We start from the raw sequence: 20,265 nt of genomic DNA on the forward strand, positions 1-20,265 counted from the left end.
TGTGAACATCTTTCTTTTTACTGTCTGATGGTGTCTTTTGATAAACAGAAATTCTTAATTCTAATGAGTTTCAATTGATACTTTTTTTCACGTTAGTCGTCTTGTGTCCTCTTTAAGCAGTTGTTCTACACCAAAGGTCAGGAAGATTTTCTCTAAGAAAATTTTTCATATTTAGGTCTATGATCCATTTTGAATTAATTTTTGTGTGTGGTGTGAGGTGAGATCAGTGAATGGTCACTCTTTTTCCCCATGGGATAGCCAACTGATTTAGCATCGTTGACTGAAATCCTTTTCCCCACGGAAATTTAGATAAGAAAACAACGTACAGCACTTACTACTTCTAGAAATACCGTGTTTTTCCAGATAGAGAGCTAGGAGATCATCATTTGGCAGTAGGGTGAGCTATGTGGTCAGGAGACTCTAAACTGTCGTTCCCTGTGGCCATATGTGAGTGATTCTTAAATTAATCCTGGGGCTTCCCTGGTGGCGCAGTGGTTGAGAATCTGCCTGCCAGTGCAGGGGACACGGGTTCGAGTCCTGGTCTGGGAAGATCCCACATGCCGCAGAGCAACTGGGCCCGTGAGCCACAACTACTGAGCCTGCGTGTCTGGAGCCTGTGCTCCGCAGCAAGAGAGGCCACGACAGTGAGAGCCCCGCGCACCGCGATGAAGAGTGGCCCCCGCTCGCCGCAACTAGAGAAAGCCCTCGCACAGAAACGAAGACCCAACACAGCCATAAATAAATAAATTAATTAAAAAAAATTAATCCTGGAGCAAGGAATTTGGCTTTTGCAAATAAAAAAGGAAAATGGTTACCTCAGTCACATACTGTTGGCTTCAGGGAGAAGGTTCTCTGCAGAGCTGTACGCTCCCTTCCTGTCTTCCCATGCTGTCTCTTTCCTATAAGGACATTCCCGAAGATCACAGGCAGTGGCCAACACACCCTAACGTCTTGACATTTTTCTACCGAGTCCCATAAAACTTCAGCCTCTTTATAAAGCACATACATGATACCACCACCGAGTTTAAGGTTCCCAACTTCACTCCTGAGAAGGGAATGGGGGGGACAAGCCACTGTCCCCCCATCAGAGATAATGAGCAAGGGAGGTTAAGTGACTTGTTCAGATTTAAACAATTGAGTGATTCTACTCAGATGTCAACCGCAGTTTATCTCCCAAAGCTCCTTAAACTATACTTCATACTATTCATTTAAAAAGATTAATCAACAGCTTTCCTCCATAATATCCGAGTAGTACCTCATACTTTAATAAATAACTGGATCTTTCTGGGAAAAAAATGTTCCCGGTGTATCTTCCTAGAGGTCCTTAGGCACCTGTGGAAATTACCGTTATGCTTCACGGTTAATATTTAAATCACTCTATGTATTTACAAGGACCACAGAGAAAAACTCACTATTTTGAAGGCCAGCAATTCACAATTTGAGATCATACTGTCAACTGAGAGGAATAGATTGTGGTAAGGGTAGTAATTTGGGCATAAGAGGTTTATATGATAATCTTGAAAACTAAACTACCTAGTTTTTATTAAAAATGTGAAATTAACCTATGTCCAAAAATAGGGTGAATTTTGTAAATTCTTTCACTCCTTCCAAAATCACCTGTTGTACAAAAAGGGAGTAATCTTTTACTTTACAAAAATCTTTAATATTAAGTCCTTCTATCAATTATTTGGTTTAGAACAATAAAGTACTGTTTGGAAAAGTCATATAGTCCAGAAGTCTCAATAATGCCAACTCAGAATCTTATAGTTTCCTAAACAGTTTAAGAGTAAAAAGGAGACAAAGGAATTTAACACAGATTTATTATTTACACAGATTATTTTTGAGTGTACATCAAAATATTAAATGTCATTGTATGAGTCATTAAAATCTGATCATTTACTGTAGATTCTTATGGTTTGATATAGAATCTCTACTAACATCAAACATATGTTCAGAAACTGCAGAGTATCAAACAACTTTGAAGGAAGAAAACCACTGTTCCATAAATCTTTAAGTGACCCTAGTGATGGAGACAGGGATGCCGGGCCCCATATGAAAACTCTGAATGAGAGGAAAAATATCCTCAGTTCCTATTACATATTCATCAGTTTCACTTGACTGCTTCATCCACCCAACTAAAATTTACTATATAAAAGCCGGCCACCACTCTTTTTGGACTTTTTGCTGGAAAGGGAAGGGCCGGTTGTAAACATGGGCGTAGAGGGTGGCTTTAGTGCTTGCATTTATGGCCTTACAGAATCTGTCTCAGAAAGAAATGTCGGCTTATGTTTACTTATTTTCCATGTGGGAATTCTGACCCCCCAGGAAGCCAACTGCATCCCTGGAGATTCCTTTTGTCCAGTGCTCCCTCACGCTGAACTGCACCCCCCTCCCTGTCATCCACCCACAGACAGTCACAAACACGCTGAGTAAACCCCAGCCCTTCATACTGATGCCATCTGTATTGTCCTGGTCTCTTACCCTCTGAGTCCCAAAGATCCCAAAGATCTAATAGCAACAATTAGATGCTGAACAACAAATCATATGAGAAGGGAAACTAAGAAAAACAGAAAAATAGAAAACCTACAAATGAGCGCTTTAAGTAAGCCTGAGTACCAGTTATTGCAGCTAAATACTCCAGGAGGACTGAGGCTGTGACTGCCTTTTACTGCTGGATCCTCAGGAGTACATAGAAGACATTTAATAAACATTTGCTGAAAGAATAAACTGCAACAAAATAATAGCCCCTTTTTTTTACTACTTGTTTAAAACATCTTTTCTGTTTATAGGAATGGACTTAGAAAAAAGTTGAGGGCTCTTATCAGAAGAGGCCCGTTCTAACCAGTCAGTCTGCACACATCCACAGGCTGTGTGCAACCAATTTTGTGGCGGTTATTCCTGTGCCAGAGTGATTCTAAAAGATATGCTCATGGCATAAAATGGGAAAAACAAATTACAAAACACTAATCTGCAAAAAGTTTTGTTTTTTCATAATATACTTTCCCCATTTGTTTGCTATTTTAAAAAAGAAAACCTTGAGGCTTTAGATTCCCATTTTAGTGACAGTGAAAGTGAGGGGTGGTTGTATTGTATCCAAGATCACACTCTGGCAGTTGGATCAAGGACTCAAATCCAATTATTCTAGCTTTAAACTCTGTAATTAATATTTAAAATGATCAGGTTTTACAAATACAAAATATATCAAACCTATGAATCTCAGGTTCTTCATCTTCAATATGAAAGAATCAGATTACAATCTTATCTCTATCAAGTCTGTTTAAATTTTAAAACTGTGTCTATAATTACAAATAACTTACCATTAATAAAAGGGAAAAGAAAAACCACTGTGGAATATGAGTCTCAACTGTCCTTTTTTCTTTGCACAGAGAATTATTTACATCCCAGACAACCAAAAGATAAATGGTAAAAATAACAAACGGTTACATGTTTTCAATTAATTTATTTTAGAAAAATGAAGATTTACAATTGGTGCCGTAAGGCAGGATATCATGAATTCAACGAGTTAGTAACACAAACTTTCAAAAACCTTTATACATTAGTCCAAAGTAGAAAATTATTTTTTGCCCACTCTTGGACTCAAGACACATTCAGAAAAAATATATATTTATAAAAATAAAATGGCAAACCTAATCCCACCAATTAATTGATAGTCTTAACATCCTACACTTGTTTATTTGAACACTCTCTATATAAAAAGAATAGCTGAGTGATTTTTCCCTGTCCTACTTCCATATGATATGAAGCAATGATGCAAATATTTAAATTACTTTTTGCAAAATCAAAACCCAAAAGCCCCTGAAACAAAACACAAGAAATATCAACAAGAACAAATATCCACTAAATAAAAACAATATAGCTAATTGTTTGACTCTTCATATAGACCCGTCCTTCAGCCTCTAGACATTTGGCTCTTCATGTTATTTCTAACTCAGATACCAGGGAGCACTATGTATAAAGAAGCAAGTGAAAATTCCAGGTCTAATCCACCTGTTTCAGAGAGCTAGAGAAATATTAATGTGTACAATGAAACAGCAAGGACTGCAAGCTATAATGGGGTGCGCTGCTCCATAAAAACACGCACTTTCTCTCTTTGAAATATCTTTAAAAACTGTCTGAGCACCAGATTCAGCAACAGCAAGCATCTAGGATCTTGAATATTAGAAGTTAGAAACAGAACTTTATTGCAACTGAAAGAGAAGGCAAAACTCCAACGTGCTGAAGGGTATTCCCTCTATTGACATGTAATCACAGTGACATTCATCCTTGAATTAGGATGATATCTATGTTCTTCTACAAGGTTCATTAAGAAACCTACCTTTATTTTGAAGTAATCTTTCCTAAAATGAAAACGGCATTTCTAGTAAACTCTGATATCACATTGAGGGGAAAACCATACTAGTGAGCAAAAATTTTCAACTTGTTTTGTGAGGATATTGTGACAATATCCTAAAGTAGAGACAAGTAAAAAGCAAAATTTTAATTAAAAAAATTATTCACTTACAAACCATCTACACTTTTTGTTTCCCAAATAGACACATTTTGAAAACACAAATAAGAATATGGGGCAACAGTATAGTGTTGTGAAAAAAGATAACAGAGAACTAAGGCATTAACTTATAGACAAGAAAATCTCGAAATACAAAGAACACTGGACTTTGTTGATACATATTAAGCTTTGCTCCTTTTTTTTTCTTTTCCCTGTTTTGGTCTTTAATTTATAGGTGTGCTTGACAAAAGACAAAACCATGCCGATAACAGACATCTGTTAGTGATAAACATGAAGAAAAAAGCCATGACATTTTTACAGCTTCCTCCTGTCACTGGTAGTGGCTAAGCTGTAACTTCCCTACCAGGCTGAGACTAACGTGAGGCACTTGTATTTAGCTAAGCTCTTCACAGCTGCAAGATAAGCCTGACTGCTGCCAACATTAATGTCTATTTTCTAAAAGACTCGCTCGTTTTCTTTAGAGAGAAATTTCCTTGTTAAATTAACAGCATTTATCTCCAGTTTCCATTTAAGAATAACATTTCATTCTAGTATTTTGTGAAATTTCCTGTGACTGCATACGTGCTTCATTTATAGAAATGATAATAATGGGGCGCCAAACATTAAGAACAAGTAATGACTATATACTAAAAGGTACAGGAGAGCAATTCCCAGTAACTCCTTAGGACAAAGGCACAAGAGCGTCAGATTAGTACTGATAACCATGGCATCAGAAATAGCCCCAGGCCGCCCTGGGGACCACGGCCCTAAACAGCTTCACTATCAGGACCATGAATTACATAGTTTTAAAGTGATGAAACATTTTAAAATGTTTCATAACTCAATGAATAACCACCCAAATTACAGTCACTTAATAAAAATCCTAAACTTAGCTAAAATGAAGGTCTCAAACATAAACTAATCTACAATAAACATACCACACTGTTATTTTAAAAATACCAGTTTCTGTACATAACTTGGGATAGAATTCCTATGTTATTCCGTTATGGAGAGAAGACGAGAGGTCATAAGCTGAAATGGATAGCAACTGGGAGGATGGAGAAGGTAACTGGCAGATGTCTTGAATCACTGGACATGAAGTTTCTTAACAGGCTGATTATGCCACTCATTACTCATTATGAACACAGACACGCCCATAATATTACATAACAGATGTCAATAAATTTTATATGTGTACATGTGTATGTGTATATATAGATATACATACACACACACTAGATTATAAATTACTATAAAGTTACCATACCATAAAATAAAAACATGATATATATTACTTTTTAAAAAGCAGCAGGAGCTTTTTACCAAAGAAAAAATTTTAGACGAAATCCCAATATATAAAACAGAGAAATAAAAGTATGCTGTTCTGGCTAAAGCAGTGTAGGAGTGACAGAGACACCCCTCCCTTCCTGCAGTGTTGGTTGAGACACCTTCTCAGTGTCCAGGGCATCATTTGAAATCACTGATCCAAGTAAATCCTGTTTCTCCTGCAAAGATTAAACATAAGACTATTTTTTTCCCCACGATATAGGCCCATATGAAAGTTGTATAATGCAACTGAGTATAAAGGTAAAAAGTAACAGTTCCTCTCCTTTAAAAATAACAAAATAAAATCACTATTCTGTATAAAACCGAATTATTTTATCTCATAATCTTAATTTGATCCTTGGAAAAAGTTATTAGTTCTCCTTAAAGTGCCTAAATTTTAAAGACTTAATTTTGTCCATATAAATCTTATCCAAAACATGAGGAGAATGGATGGTAGGAGGTGGAGGTATTATTTTTCTCTATCACACATGTATCTTCTACCTGCCTGGCCAATTTAAATATTCTGCCCAAGAATCTTAATTTTGTAACAGAATATTCGGATAGAGAAACATGCAAATAGAACTGATCTGGTCGAACAACATCTATAAGGTAAACTTTGATGGAGTGTTTTGATTTTGTTTGTTGTAGACAAACGTTTCATCTCTTTGCTCCAAACATCTCCCCATTTACGGAAGGACTATTTTATAACCCATGCAGTTGATGTTAGCAAAATACAAACACCATGTTCTCTTCTGTAAAGGTCATGATTAAATGTCTAAATTCAATAAATAGACTCTTTAATAATTTGAAATCCTATGAAATATTTTATCTCAGTCAAGTCTCAATCTTTCTTCTTTTCTAACACATCTTTGGGTTCTTGCACCGCAGGCACCAGAGAGTCCCCACTCCTGGGCTCCTGTTTTTCTTTGCTCTCTTCTACCGGTTCTGGGCTTTCCGCCTCACTTTTGGACACATCATACCGTTCTTCTATGTAACCTCCATCTGTGTCAGCCGTGTAGATGCCGTAGCACATGATGCTGATGACACCCAGTGGCAGGCCAAAGAGAAAGCAGCCCGTAAGTGGAGAGCTCTTGAATATAGACTGCGGAAAGAGAATTACATCCCTCACTTGTATTCTGATATAAACAGCACAAATGAATTTAAAACCACTACAGATTTCGTCCTCTTGCTGCCGTCCAACTTGCTTTTAGTTCCAGTGAATCAATGTCAATATTGCCGTCGTGACTATCATGTGAAAGACCCTTTAGAAATTCTATACCCATGTATGTGTGTATGTATAACCAGCTACTGGCAGCAGAAAAAGGCACCAAATTCTCCACTACCTTTTCAAAAGATGTGTATTTTTCTCACATTAATCACAAAGGTCTCTTTGAGATGGCTATTATGTGCCAAGAGCTGTACAGTTACATCCTGGCTATAGGAATCTGCTGTGGAAAAGGGTGGTTATTGACCATAAAGAAGGTAATATTCTCTTCACATAACATTTTTTACTTGTCTGGTTAGTAGTAAAGCAACATTAACTTAATAATTTCCCTCAGTTTACATCCTGTCTCCTCGGCTCCCAGAAAAGTAAAAGCAATTTAACTGAATAGGTTTTTCAACTCTAATATATTCTATGGATTGTGACTGTAACTCTTGAGAACTAAATAGACAAGTTCAGAGGAGAGCAGTGTCACTTTGGATTGAGATCATGGAAAAAGGCATCACAGAATAAAGGTGTTTTGAGGCATAAATTTAAGCGTAAGAACAAGGCAGGCCAGGGTACAGTGTGAGCTCAAAGACTGAGGAGGAGAATATGTGAGACAGACAGAGGACTGTGAGGGGCATCACTGGAAAAGGGAAGGAAAGTGATCAGCACTGATTATTTTAGTAATACTAATTAGGTAGAGGACTGGAGGCAGGGCAAGAGGAAGTGTGAAAACCAAGTGGAGGCTAGTGCAGCAGCCACATATAATGGGAAAAGGGCCCAATCCGTGGAAAGAAGGTCACTGACAAACTGAAGGATGCACGTTGTAACTAATGAGTTATTAGCATGACTTTACTTCTCACCAACAGAAGGTTAGCTCTATTTTGCTTTTGGCCGTAATGAATGAAAATACCCGTGGAGGAGCTCCAGATAGACAACCAGAACTAAGTTTAAGGCTCCAACAAATTTAGGGCTGCCCTGCAGTCAAGCTGACTGACAGTTGAAGCTGGGACAGTAAGAGAGATTTCTTAGAGTTCTCAGCAAGAAGGCTTCAGATCCAAGGACTGAAAAGGGCAGGAAGAGGAAAGAAACTCTGAAAAACACTTTAAGTCATGCCATCAGGTTAAGTGATTCTGAATTCCAGTTAAATCACCAATCATACAGAAATGAATAATTGGAGAAACTTAATATCCACCTGATTAGTATCTTTTCTTAACGTAAATATGTACTAGTTCTTATCTTGCAAGTTAAGAATATGTATTTTCACCGAATCCTTGAAAATTCCAGATTTTACCTTAGTTAGACATAACCTACATACCTATATATTCTCAATTATTAGTGACACTAAACACACTGTCACAACTTACCACAATAGTAGATTTGGCATCAAATACTATTCTTTTCAATCTCTGCAAAATGCTATCCCCTCCTTGGGCCTTAAATTTAACAAGAAAAAAACAATTAAACTGTTATTTCAGTACATTACTTCATTTTTCTGTTAGATAATCTTACAATAGCAGGTCAAGAGCTGACTACAAAAGATGACACAGAGCACCCGAAAGAGCCACGGAGTAACTACTGGCTGGTTTTTCTGTCCCACCCTCCTGCTCTCTTGTACGGACACAGTCTGATTCTCCTCTGAAAACGCACCCTCCCTGGTCACAGTCCAAGCAGCTTGGCTGAGGCTGACCCACCCAAGTGCCGGCCTGCCCAGCTTTTCAGTTTAGCTGAGAGTGTTACAGCTGCTGCAGGATCCTCGCTGTCCTGCAGGGAGAGTCTCTCCGATGATGAAACCCAGAAAGAAAAAAGTGCTGGAAGGCAGAGGAAGAAAAGTTCCTGATGAAAATCCATCAAATCCCTGCATTCAGCCTTGCCTAAAGTCTGGCTCATTCCTTGAGTTTCACCAGCTTACAAATAGAAGGGTTCTCACTCACACAGGCGAGCATCCTTTCAACAAGTGTTATCTTCACAAATACAAAATTCCTACTGTGTGATTAAGAGTGTTTCCAAAGAAGAAATACTTGTTACTCTGTGAGGCAACTTTCAAATATAGTCTGTGTAAAGCTGAAACAAGTCTCACAAAGTAATAATTACACTTCACAAAGGCACTGAAGTCTCTTCTTTTCTTATTTTATTCTCGTATATTGATAAGATGCATGTTGGCCGCAACCTGCTGAAGTGATTTCATGACCCTCTAACACGGGCTACAACCCACTTTGAAAAACACTGCAAATATGGCTTACAGGAAAAAACAGTTAAGATTATCCATTCATCATTTCTGAGAAATATTTTATAGGATTATATTTGGAACACTCCACTGGGGCTGGTTTTAAACACATTTCCTGATCTTTTAAGAAACTGTGGTGCTATTCACAGGTTGTTTTAGAAAACCAATCCAGGTAACTTAATGCAATTGTATTCTTGAATCCAGAGAGGTACTAAGAGTCAGGAGGTTCACTATCGGATAGCTCTGTACCCTGCAGACCTCTTAGCATCCCCAGCCCCTGACTCTAAATGCCAGTAACACCTCCCCCCATCACGATGACAATCTATGTCCTCCAAATAACATTCCACCCATTAGCAGCCTCTGCCACTTAGGTCCTGGGGAATGTGACTCTGCCTATCATGTGAGAGAAGCAAGGATGGAGGCCTGCCCCTCACCCTGGCTGATGGCCGACTCTTTCTTTCAGAATCAGAAGACAAGAACTCATTTCTCCTCCACCTCCTCCCATCACCCCATTGCAGTTAAAGCAAAAACTCACATCTACTGTGCCATCCAAAATGTTATGAATGAACTGGACCATGTCCTCTGCATTCTTAATCTGTCTATCTAGTAAAAAGTACTGTTGGTTTGAAGTATTCAGTACAACCACAGTTGGGACTTTTACTTCACTGAAAATAGAAAAACAAAAGAAATCAAAATACACGTTAAACACAGAGACAACAAATATTCTGATACTTATTTGAATTATATATAAATAACTAGAAGTACAAAAGGAGGGAGCTATAATAGCTTTGCCTTCCTTTGTTTACAGAAAGAAAATTTCAAATTGTGCATCAATTTAAAAAATAGCTAAATTAACATTTATGAAAACTATTAGTGTACAACATCAGACAAATGAGTAGTCACGATCAAACCTAAGGATAAAAATTATTATGTATGAAGTATCAATTTCTGGACAATATCATTCCTGGCCACAAGTTTATCTTAAATACCATCACTTTAATCATATACAGCCCACCTCAGTTAAAGGACGTTCCGGCAACTAGAGAGGGAACAGCATGGTCTCCAGAGTTACACTGCCTGTGTTCGGATCTGATGCTTTCCCACAACTTTGTTTAAGTCTAATATTTTTCATTTATAAATGAATAAAGGTGTGGGGGGCAGGGTACCTATCTTGCTACAGAAGTTAAATGAGAAAATTCAAGTTAAATATCCAGCACATTCCTTGTATCAATACATAATACACATTCAATAAATACTATTGCACATTCTCTGAACTCCCACTACCCTATGGTATAATCACCCCATCCTCATGGGTGCTTCAGTGATATACTAGACGTCAATTCAGTTTGCAGGCAAAAACCATAATATTATTAATGTGTCATTTACTTCAAATAATTTTTTTTCCCCTTCAGGAATAGGGTTTCGCATAATCATAAAAAGGTGCTTAATTCTGTATGCCACCTACATATCAGTTTCTGTATGCCACCTACATATCATATGGTTATTCATATGTCTATACGAATGTATTATGCAAAAGCACAAAACTCTACAGTAGAAACAATTTACAGCACTGTATTATCACCACATAAGTAACTGGGTCCAGGAGGTTGCTTTCTTGTTTATAATTCTCTATCCCTCCCCACACCACGTCCTTCTCTCATTGAGGCAAAACGTGCATACATGATCCCTGATGTTAGCCTCAGCCGTGTGGTTTGGCCAATGGGAAGGCACAGAAATGACTGAAGCAGAGGCTTGAAATGTGCTTGCCTTCTTGTGTTTCTGCTATTGCCATGAGAATATCCCCCAGGAAAATATCCCTCCAGGGTCAAGGAAATGGAAGATACGTAGGGTAGACCTGGACCTAACTGGCAGCTTGGAGCCACGTCTGGCTGTGCCCTGCTAAGGTTAGCCAAGCCCAGATGAGTGAGAGAGAATAAAGGATTGCTGTTTTATGCCATTGGTTGTCAGGGTGTTTTGTTATCCAGTATTATTGTTAGGCAATAATTAACTGTAATTTTAAAAAAAATCTTAGCTTCATTCTTGTTTATAAAAACATGAGACAACTTTTTAACTTATAGCAATTTAGTTATCATCATACTGCATCAGTAGCAAAATTCTATTTTTATGGAATGAAGTAGAACCTGATCTTCCTATAAAAATATATCTTATGAAAAAGTTAAATACACAGCTGAACTAGAAACAATTTGTTCTGAAATAATTCCATTTGAATAACGATGAAAAATAGCACCTCATCCTATTCCCTCTTAACTATACTCACAAAAATCAAATACAAAATAATTTAATAGACCGAAGTTCTGAGAGTACCCTATTTACTTTGAGAAAAAGTAAAAAACATCGTCAATGCTACAGTGTTAACTATCTTATATAATATCACGTATCCGCCCTAAGTTAAAAACTTTTAGGCATCAGTACTTATTAAATTCTACGAATTTATGTGTCAACACTGATCTCACAGTAGTCAGGAGATTCTGCAGTAAGAGAGATCTGCACTGGAGGACTGGATCTCTTTGACTTACTTGCTGAGCATCCTTTGGCTTATTATTTAACTTCCTTGAGTTTCTTCTAAGAAATTTCAATTTCCTCATCTATATAAAATGGAAATAACAGTACTTATACCTTACTGAGTTAGTGTAGAAGTCAGAAAACATACATTGACTACTCAGTCCAGTGTTGGTCACAGGGTAAGTCCTCATTAAGGACTTTCGATTATTATATAGCCATCATTATATGCCTTCTCTCTTCTCTCAAAAAAAAGCAGCAAAGTATGAATTTTTAAAAAAACAAACAATAGGCGTTGGTGGTAGAGATTATTGTTCTCTGACCATAACTGTAGCAAAACTTCTATCTCACAACTCACATTAGAAGTAATACTCATGAAGGAATGTCCATCCATCTCTAGAAATTCTGAATAGTATCCTGAATCAAGGAGTTATTTATCAGATGCAAAGTGCTTTGGCCTCTTGCCCAAAATGTTTTACTGCATCACTTTATTGGCTTGCCTCCAAGGACATTATAAATGGTTGTATTGAAGTCCCTACTATATATACTGTAACGATCCTATTAAAAACATTTCTATTATAATGTGCCCCCCTTTATGAGATTATATAGCACAGCAATTTCTCTTAGATTTCTACAAGGTCAGCCATACTCCTATAAGCAAAAGTTATTCTATAGGGGATGGGAAATGTATAAACAATGTTTTTCTACTTTGTCTTGAATATTAAAAATTCAAAAAAAAAAATTCAAATTGTTTAAGTACCTTTAGTAATTGTATAGATCCTTTATTTTATTTCCCTTTGTCTTGATTTCTTCATTATGTATTACATCTGGTACTTTATGTCTTCGGTAAACCCTCTCAAATTCTTATTGGAATAAGGATAATGAATTGATTATAAATGAATAAAAGTACTTTACTTCGTAATTTTAGGTTCTTACCTGAAAATTATGAATGTTATTCTGGGTTTATAAGTTGGTAAAGCTCTGGAGGGCTTCTGCCATCTTCCCATCCGGGCTATTTTAAGACCCATTTTCCAAACACTCTTGTGTTTGCTATTATACTCTGCCTGAAATAACCTCACTGCATTCTTCATTCAGCTACTTCTCATTCTTTAGAAATCTCCCTTAATTACCGGCTCTTGTGGCAAGCGTTTCTTGAGCCCCTGCGCCTTGCTGTGCATTTTGGTGTGGGTGGGTCTCTCTCTGTTTCCAGGGCTCCATACCACACAGGCCTTCCCACACAGTGCTGGAGTCACCATGCTGTCTCACCCAGCGGCTGTGAGCACCTGAAGACAGGGCCTCTATCATTTACTCATTTTTTTGCATCCATAGTGCAATGCCAAACACAGTGTGTGACTTACAGCAAATACTCACTAAACGTCCACTGAATAGAGTAGGCTTTCATTTGAAACTTATTAATTCAGTATAGGTCTGGTAAATGTTTTCTAATATCAACTTTCTGAAGTGACAAATCATATCTTTACATCATAAGCATAATCAATATTATATTAAAGCTGCAAAGTTTTCCTATAAACTTAGTCTGTTAAATTCTTCTAGGATAGCAATTAACTATTGAATGCTAAAAATTTTCTACTTAAGTTACATTTATTCATTAAAACTGAACTTAGGGTTCATATTAAACTACAAAGTTTACAAGTTTTTGAATGATGTTTTCTTTCCAAAATACTATAAATTGTCAACATTAAATCGGGAGTGTTTTTTTTTTAGTATAGAGAACTTGCTATTAGTCCTGCCTGTCTCTGAAAAACAGAAATTTAAAAATTGATAGAGTTGGGACTTCCCTGGAGGTCCAGTGCTTAGGACTCCATGCTTCCACTGCAGCGGGCACAGGTTTAATCCCTGGTCAGGGAACTAAAATCCCACAGCCACACAGTGTGGCCAAAAAAAAAAAAAAAAAAAAAGAAATTGATAGAGTTGATAGCAAAATCATTTCATCATTTAGCATTTTACTTACTCCATCAGCAAGGTATTTATATAGTCATTTCCATCCATATGGCCAAACTGAAAATCCCTAAACAACAACCAAAAAGAACAGAGAGAGGACAATATTAAATACAAAAAAAGATAAATACAAAGCACTGAATTTAAGGTTTGGTAAGCATGCAAACACTGTAAACATTTAACATATCAATCACATACAATAAATATAAAAAAGTATGAATTCTACTGGCTCTTGAGATACAAACACGTAACAAATTAAGCAAATTTTAAGACCTTTCTATTTTGTTTCATACTGTGTAACACAAGAAATACATATATCATTGATATATCATTAGAAGGCTTAGAATAAAAAGGGCATAATAATTAAGTAATGCAACAAATTTATACTGACTGTCTTATGACAGTAACAAACTGATTTAGCATACAGGAAAAAATATCACCTATTTTTTATGTTCCATTATTCTTTGAGTTCCTATTAAAATCGTCATCTGTCTGTATCTGACTTGTGATTGCTCATTTAATTTTATCTCAAATGTATGAGTATACAGGCAACCTCCTTTTATTGGGCTTTGCTTTACTGCAGTTCCCAGATACTATGTTTTTTACAAACTGAAGGTTTCTGGCAACCCTGCTTTGAGTGAGTCTATCTGTGCTACTTTTCCAACAGCATTTGCTCATTTCGTGTCGCTGTGTCACACTTTTGGTAATTCTCACAATATTTCAAACTTTTTTCATTATTATTATATCTGCTCTGGCGATCTGTGGGCAATGATTTTTGATGTAACCATTGTGATGTTCGGGGTGCCACGAACTGTGCCCATACAAGACTTCGAATTTAAGCAGTAAATGTTTTGTGTGTTCTGACTGCTCCCACCAACCAGCCGTTTCCCCCACCTCTCTCCCTCCCCCTCTCCCTGGGCCTCCCTATTCCTTGAGACACAACAATATTGAAATTAGACCAGTTAATAACACTACAATGGCCTCTAAATGTTCAAGCGTAAGAGTCCCACGTCTTTCACTTTAAATCAAAAGCTATAAAAGATCAAGCTTAGTAAGGAAGGGAAGTTGAAAGCTCAGGTAGGCTGAAAGCTAGGCCTCTTCCAGCAAACAATTAGCCAAGCTGTGAATGCAAAGGAAAACTTCTTGAAGGAAATTAAAAGTGCTACACCAGTGAGTACACGAATGGTTAGAAAGTAAAACAACCTTCTTACTGATATGCAGAAAAGTTTTTGTGGTCCGGGTAGAAGATCAAACCAGCCACAATATTTCCTTAAGGTGAAGCCTAATCCAAAGCAAGGCCCTAACTCCCTTCAATTCTATGAAGGCTAAGAGAGGAGAGGAAGCTGTAGAAGAAAAGTCTGAATCTGAAGCTAGCAGAGGTGGGTTCATGAGGTTGAAGGAAAGAAGCCATCTCTGTAACATGGAAGTGAAAGGTGAATCAGCAAGTGCTGATATAGAAGCTGCAGCAAGTTATCCAGAAGGTCTAGCTAAGATAAGTCATGAAGGTGGCTACACTAAACAACAGATTTTCAGTGTAGATGAAACAGCCTTATACTGGCAGAAGCCGCCATCTAGGACTTTTCTAGCTAGGGAGGAGAAGTCAACAATGCCTGGCTTCAAAACTTCAAAGGACAGGCTGACTATCTTGTTAGGGGCAAACACGGTTGGTGACTTTAAGCTGAAGCCAATGCTCATTTACCATTCTGAACATACTAGGGTCCTTAAGATTTATGCTAAATCTATCCTGCCTTTTGCCCTGCAAATGAACAGCAAAGCCTGGATGCAGCACATCTATTGACAACATGGTTTACTGAATATTTTAAGCCCCACTGTTGAGACCTACTGCTCAGAAAAAGAAAGATTCCTTTAAAAATATTACTACTCATTGACAATGCACTTGGGTCACCCAAGAGCTCTGACGGAGATGCACAATGAGATTAATGTTGTTTTCACTCCTGCTAACACAACACCCATTCTGCAGCTCATGGATCGAGAGTCATTTTGACTTTCAAGTCTTCTTGTTGAAGAAACACGTTTCCTAAGGCCACAGCTGCCATAGATAGTGATTCCTCTGATGAATCTGGGCAAAGTAAACTGAAAACCTCTGGCAAGGAGTCACCATTCTAGATGCCATTAAGAACATTCCTGATTCACAGGAAGAGGTCAAATATCAACATTAACAGGAGTCTGGAAGAAGCTGATTCCCACCCTCATGGATGATTTTGAGGGGTTCAAGATTTCAGGAGAGGAAGTAATTGCAGATGTGGTGAATACAGTAAGAAAACTAGACTTAGAAGTGGAGCCTGAAGATGTGACTGAATTGGTATAATCTTGTGATAAAACTTGAATGGATGAGGAGCTGCTTCTTAGGGATGAGCAGGCAAAGTGGTTCCTTAAAAGTGGTTCCAGGGATCTACTCCTGGTGAAGAGGCTGTGAAGACTATTGAAATGACAACATTTAGAGGATTTAGAATATTACATAAACGTAGTTGACAAAGGGAGCAAGGTTTGAGAGGACTGCTTCAGATTTTGAAAGACGTTCTACTATGGGTAAAATGCTACCAATGCTACGGAGAAATCGTTCATGAAAGGAAGAGTCAATGGACGAGGCAAACTTCACCGCTGTCCCATTTTAAGAAAAAGCCACAGCCACCCTGACCTGCAGTGACCACCACCCTGGTCAGCCAGCAGCCATCAACATCAGGGCAAGACCCTCACCAGCAAAAATATTACAACTCACTGAAGCCTCAGATGATGGTCAGCATTTTTAAAGTATGTACAGCTTTTAGACACAATGATACTGCACACTTAATATACAGAAACATAACTTTTATATGTACTAGGAAACCAAAAATTTCATGTGACTTGCTGTACTGCACTGGGCTGGAGCCAAGCCTGCAATACCTCTGAGGTATATGCCTGTATGTGCATATTTTCTTACCACCAATTTATCCCAAATCCTATCAAGACTCAGGTATGATACAATTTATAAGTTTTTTTTTTAACTTGTAAGACATATATCAATAAACTTCCAAGTCCAAACAATTCTCACTGAAATGCTACATGCTGTAATTCACTTCAGCTCCTTGATTCATCTTTGACAGTATGAAATACTCCTACTTTTGCTTTACTGTATTACAAAACCTAATTAGACAAAGATAATGGAGACTTCCAGAATGCAAACACCTACCTGTGAAACTGGTCTCTATAATCTCTAGCAACTTCCTGAATAATTGACTTTAATCTGTGAGAAAACAAAAAATACATGAATATTCCATTTCATCAACTTGAAAAATATAATTATTCAATTATAATATATGCTGCCTTATCTAATATCTAACACTGCAGGAAAAGTAAGATACTATGTCAAGTTTATCTGAAGCCATGTAAAGTCTGAATTGGATGATATTTGAAGCTTAAAACTATGTCAAGGCACCATACCTGGTATGTTCAACTGATGTATTTTTCTCATCAATTACTGCAATAGCCACAAGCTTTCCTGAAATTAAGAATGACATATCTAAATTCAATAATCCTCATTAAACTTTTCAATTATTACTGTAGCAATATGAACAGGAAAATAGTATATAGCTTCCAGAATTCAATTCCAATTATCTTAAACATGTTATGCTTAGCAGAGTGAAACAGTGAAACAGTGAACTGTTGACTCCACGTGATAAACTCCCACCTACCTCCCATCCCTGAAGTGCAAATATCAATAATAGTAAATATTTAACAATTCACATACTCAAATTGTTATTTTTTTCACACAACCCACACACTAAAGTAAGTATTTTGTTGAAAACTGAAACTATAAGGAACCAGTTAATAAAAGAAATATACTAAGAATTACTACAGCTCTGAAAAAATGGTATAGAACAAGAAAATGATTTTTACAGCGTTATTCCCTTTGGTACCACGGGCCACTGTTTGCTAGTAATTAATGCACAAAATAAAACTGACTCAAATTTATTTAACCCTCAACAGAACATAGATCATATTCATCTCTGACATCCTCCAGGACGGCAGCGTGACGTAGCAACCAGAGCACTGGTATGGAAGTCAGAAGACCAGACCCTGTGATCCAGCAGGGTCTACTATGTTCCAGGCCTGGGAGAACAGCGGTGAAGCACAGCATCCATTAGCCATGTGCCTTAACCTCAGCGGACGCCAACTTACTTTAGAAACTATTATCTATTTCAAAGTCATCTGGAGAGGTGAATGAGATTACATGTACAAATACTGCAATAGTTTCTGGCTCAGAGTAGGTATATAAACGTAGGATTAAATCGACAATCTTTCAATCTCATCCCCATATCTTCTCTAATTTCATACTTAAATTCTATGCAAACTTTAAATTCTATGCAATCTTGATGCTTCTTTTCACCCTCAGCGAAAAACATTAGTTCATAATGTTTATCTCCCCTCTTGAAATATTACTGCATTTACTGTTCAGTGTTTGGTTTTTACTGTTATGTCTTTAATTTAAAGTGCTTCATGAGTTTTTTCAAAATGCCTACAACGTGTCCAGCATCTTCCCACAGGCCGACACAGGTGGTTTCTCGCGTATTAAGTTCACAGTCACTGGGCACCGAGCAATGGACCCAGCGCACGGCGAGTTCCCGAGGCCACGGTGAGGAGCACAAAGACACAGCTCTGCGCTGGGAGAAGACACTCACACACACACACAGGCGTGCGGCTGACAGTCAGAGACTTTGGGAGGACAGGGACATGGGGTTTATAAAAGAACATTTTATAAGAGTAAACTAATGTAGTTCCAGGGGGTTAGTGAAAGACTTTCCTAAGAAAGCAGTACTTGGTCTGAGTTTGACAGATGAATATAAATTCACTACACTTTTCCAGACAGAGAAAACAGAATGTTTAAAGGTGCTCTGGTGCAAGGTACACAGCTTTTTCAGGAAACTGAACAGTCAGCGTGGCCGGAGACGGGAGTGAGTGAGACAAAACGGGAAAGTAAGCAGGAGTGGGAAGATGCAGGGACCTGCAGTCGCCAGAAGTCCTGAAAATACACCAGGTGTCTGAAGCCACCGAGGGCCAGGAGTCTGTTGCGGGGCTTATATGACAAGTGGCCAGGTAGGACCACAAGCGGGGCACAGCCGAAGCTGACACCCAACCAGGGCAATTATGCTGGGAACACAGAGACACACTGCCATAGCCAACTTCTTTCCACATCAATCTGGGAGAAGACACTGAAGAGCTTTGGCAAAGCTGCCTATTTTAACTGCCGCCTCTACGATGCTGTACTGAGAACAGAACTACCGTATTCCTACATTCTCCCCCGTTTCCCTTCACACGGGCCTGCGTGAATCAGCAAGTAAACCCAGTCTCTGGCAGTATCCGCGTCAACTTCCAACAATGAGCTAATACACACCTCCCTCTGCGAGGAAAGCGTCACCAGACATAGAACATTAAAAGAAGGCTCAAGAACCAGAACAAACACCATCCTGTGGAAGTTACAAAGTAACAGAAAAATGTGTTAGAGCGCTTCTAATTTGTATTCTTAACCAGATCCAAGAGCAGGAAATCATGAAGAGGAAACTCTATACCTATTATTTCTCAGATAAAAAAAATTGACCCTTGAGTAACATTTTCCCATTCTTTTAATCTAAAACTATACCTTCATCCAACTATCATAAAGTTGTGAATGGAAACAAATGTGGCAACAATAACCAGGGCTTATTTCTTATTTGTAATTCATAATAAACTTACAAAACACTTCCTCCTAAAATTTACATGGTTAGCTTCTTACAATTTTTGTAGTTCACGTCTATTTGAGACTAGTCCTTACAGCTGTAGTTCCTTACAGCTTTCTTTTTTGCATCCATATTTATATTTGCTTTGCTTATCATTTTCAATTACATAACTTCAAGAAACCATGCCAATCTGATGCCCATATTTTCTTCACAGGTAAAAGCAGGCTTTCAAAGGTTGTGATAATTTGTATTCCAACTCCTATTACAAAATCGGCGTCCTGCGGACAGCTTTCTGGCTGGCTATTTGTTCTCATTTCCTTATTCTCCAGGCTCTGTTTTCCCTGTCACTATCACCTCTATTAGTAAACCCTTTCCAGCTAATCTTTATTCCACATGCAAAGGTATGTTCTTTGGTTAATGTTAATCTATATTCTCATAAAGTTGAAGTGGCATTCAGGTCTGAAAGAAGGAATGATATTATGAAATAGAACTTAAAAAATTTATTTTCTACAGATTGAAGTAATCAGTTAAGGAAAAGTTTTGTAGTGTGATGGAGAGTTGTATATATGCTTGTTACCGGTATCTCCAAGTTCATACAAGAGGAAGCCATCCATCGTAAGATAATTCTGAAACCTCTCCCTGTTGATCCAAGATGATAGATCACCATCTTCGTACTCTTAAACAAAACAAAGTTGATAAATTATAGTGTAAATATGATGTTAAAATGTTTATAATGTTTAATCTAGCAGCATGTATAAAATGCCTGACATCAGATCATAATCTTAAATTCATAAATTTCATTTTT

The 20,265-nt window shown here is 37.7% G+C and overlaps 1 protein-coding gene across 2 annotated transcripts in view; it reads right to left on the reverse strand.

The window, feature by feature from the left end:
• Positions 1–4,730: 4,730 nt before the first annotated feature.
• Positions 4,731–20,265, reverse strand: part of TMX3 (thioredoxin related transmembrane protein 3) — a 44,022-nt gene continuing 28,487 nt past the window's right edge. For both annotated transcript variants that reach the window (XM_024133907.3, XM_007121545.4), the window contains 7 exons: positions 20,038–20,136; positions 17,188–17,245; positions 16,937–16,990; positions 13,760–13,816; positions 9,803–9,932; positions 8,408–8,476; positions 4,731–6,935 (listed from right to left, as the gene is read on the reverse strand). In XM_024133907.3, coding sequence (XP_023989675.1) covers positions 6,675–6,935; positions 8,408–8,476; positions 9,803–9,932; positions 13,760–13,816; positions 16,937–16,990; positions 17,188–17,245; positions 20,038–20,136 — 728 coding nt within the window. In that variant the 3' untranslated portion in view covers positions 4,731–6,674. The remainder of the gene's footprint in view (positions 6,936–8,407; positions 8,477–9,802; positions 9,933–13,759; positions 13,817–16,936; positions 16,991–17,187; positions 17,246–20,037; positions 20,137–20,265) is intronic.

This window comes from Physeter macrocephalus, chromosome 19 (genome assembly GCF_002837175.3).
Source record: "Physeter macrocephalus isolate SW-GA chromosome 19, ASM283717v5, whole genome shotgun sequence".
Taxonomy (NCBI): Eukaryota; Metazoa; Chordata; class Mammalia; order Artiodactyla; family Physeteridae; genus Physeter; species Physeter macrocephalus.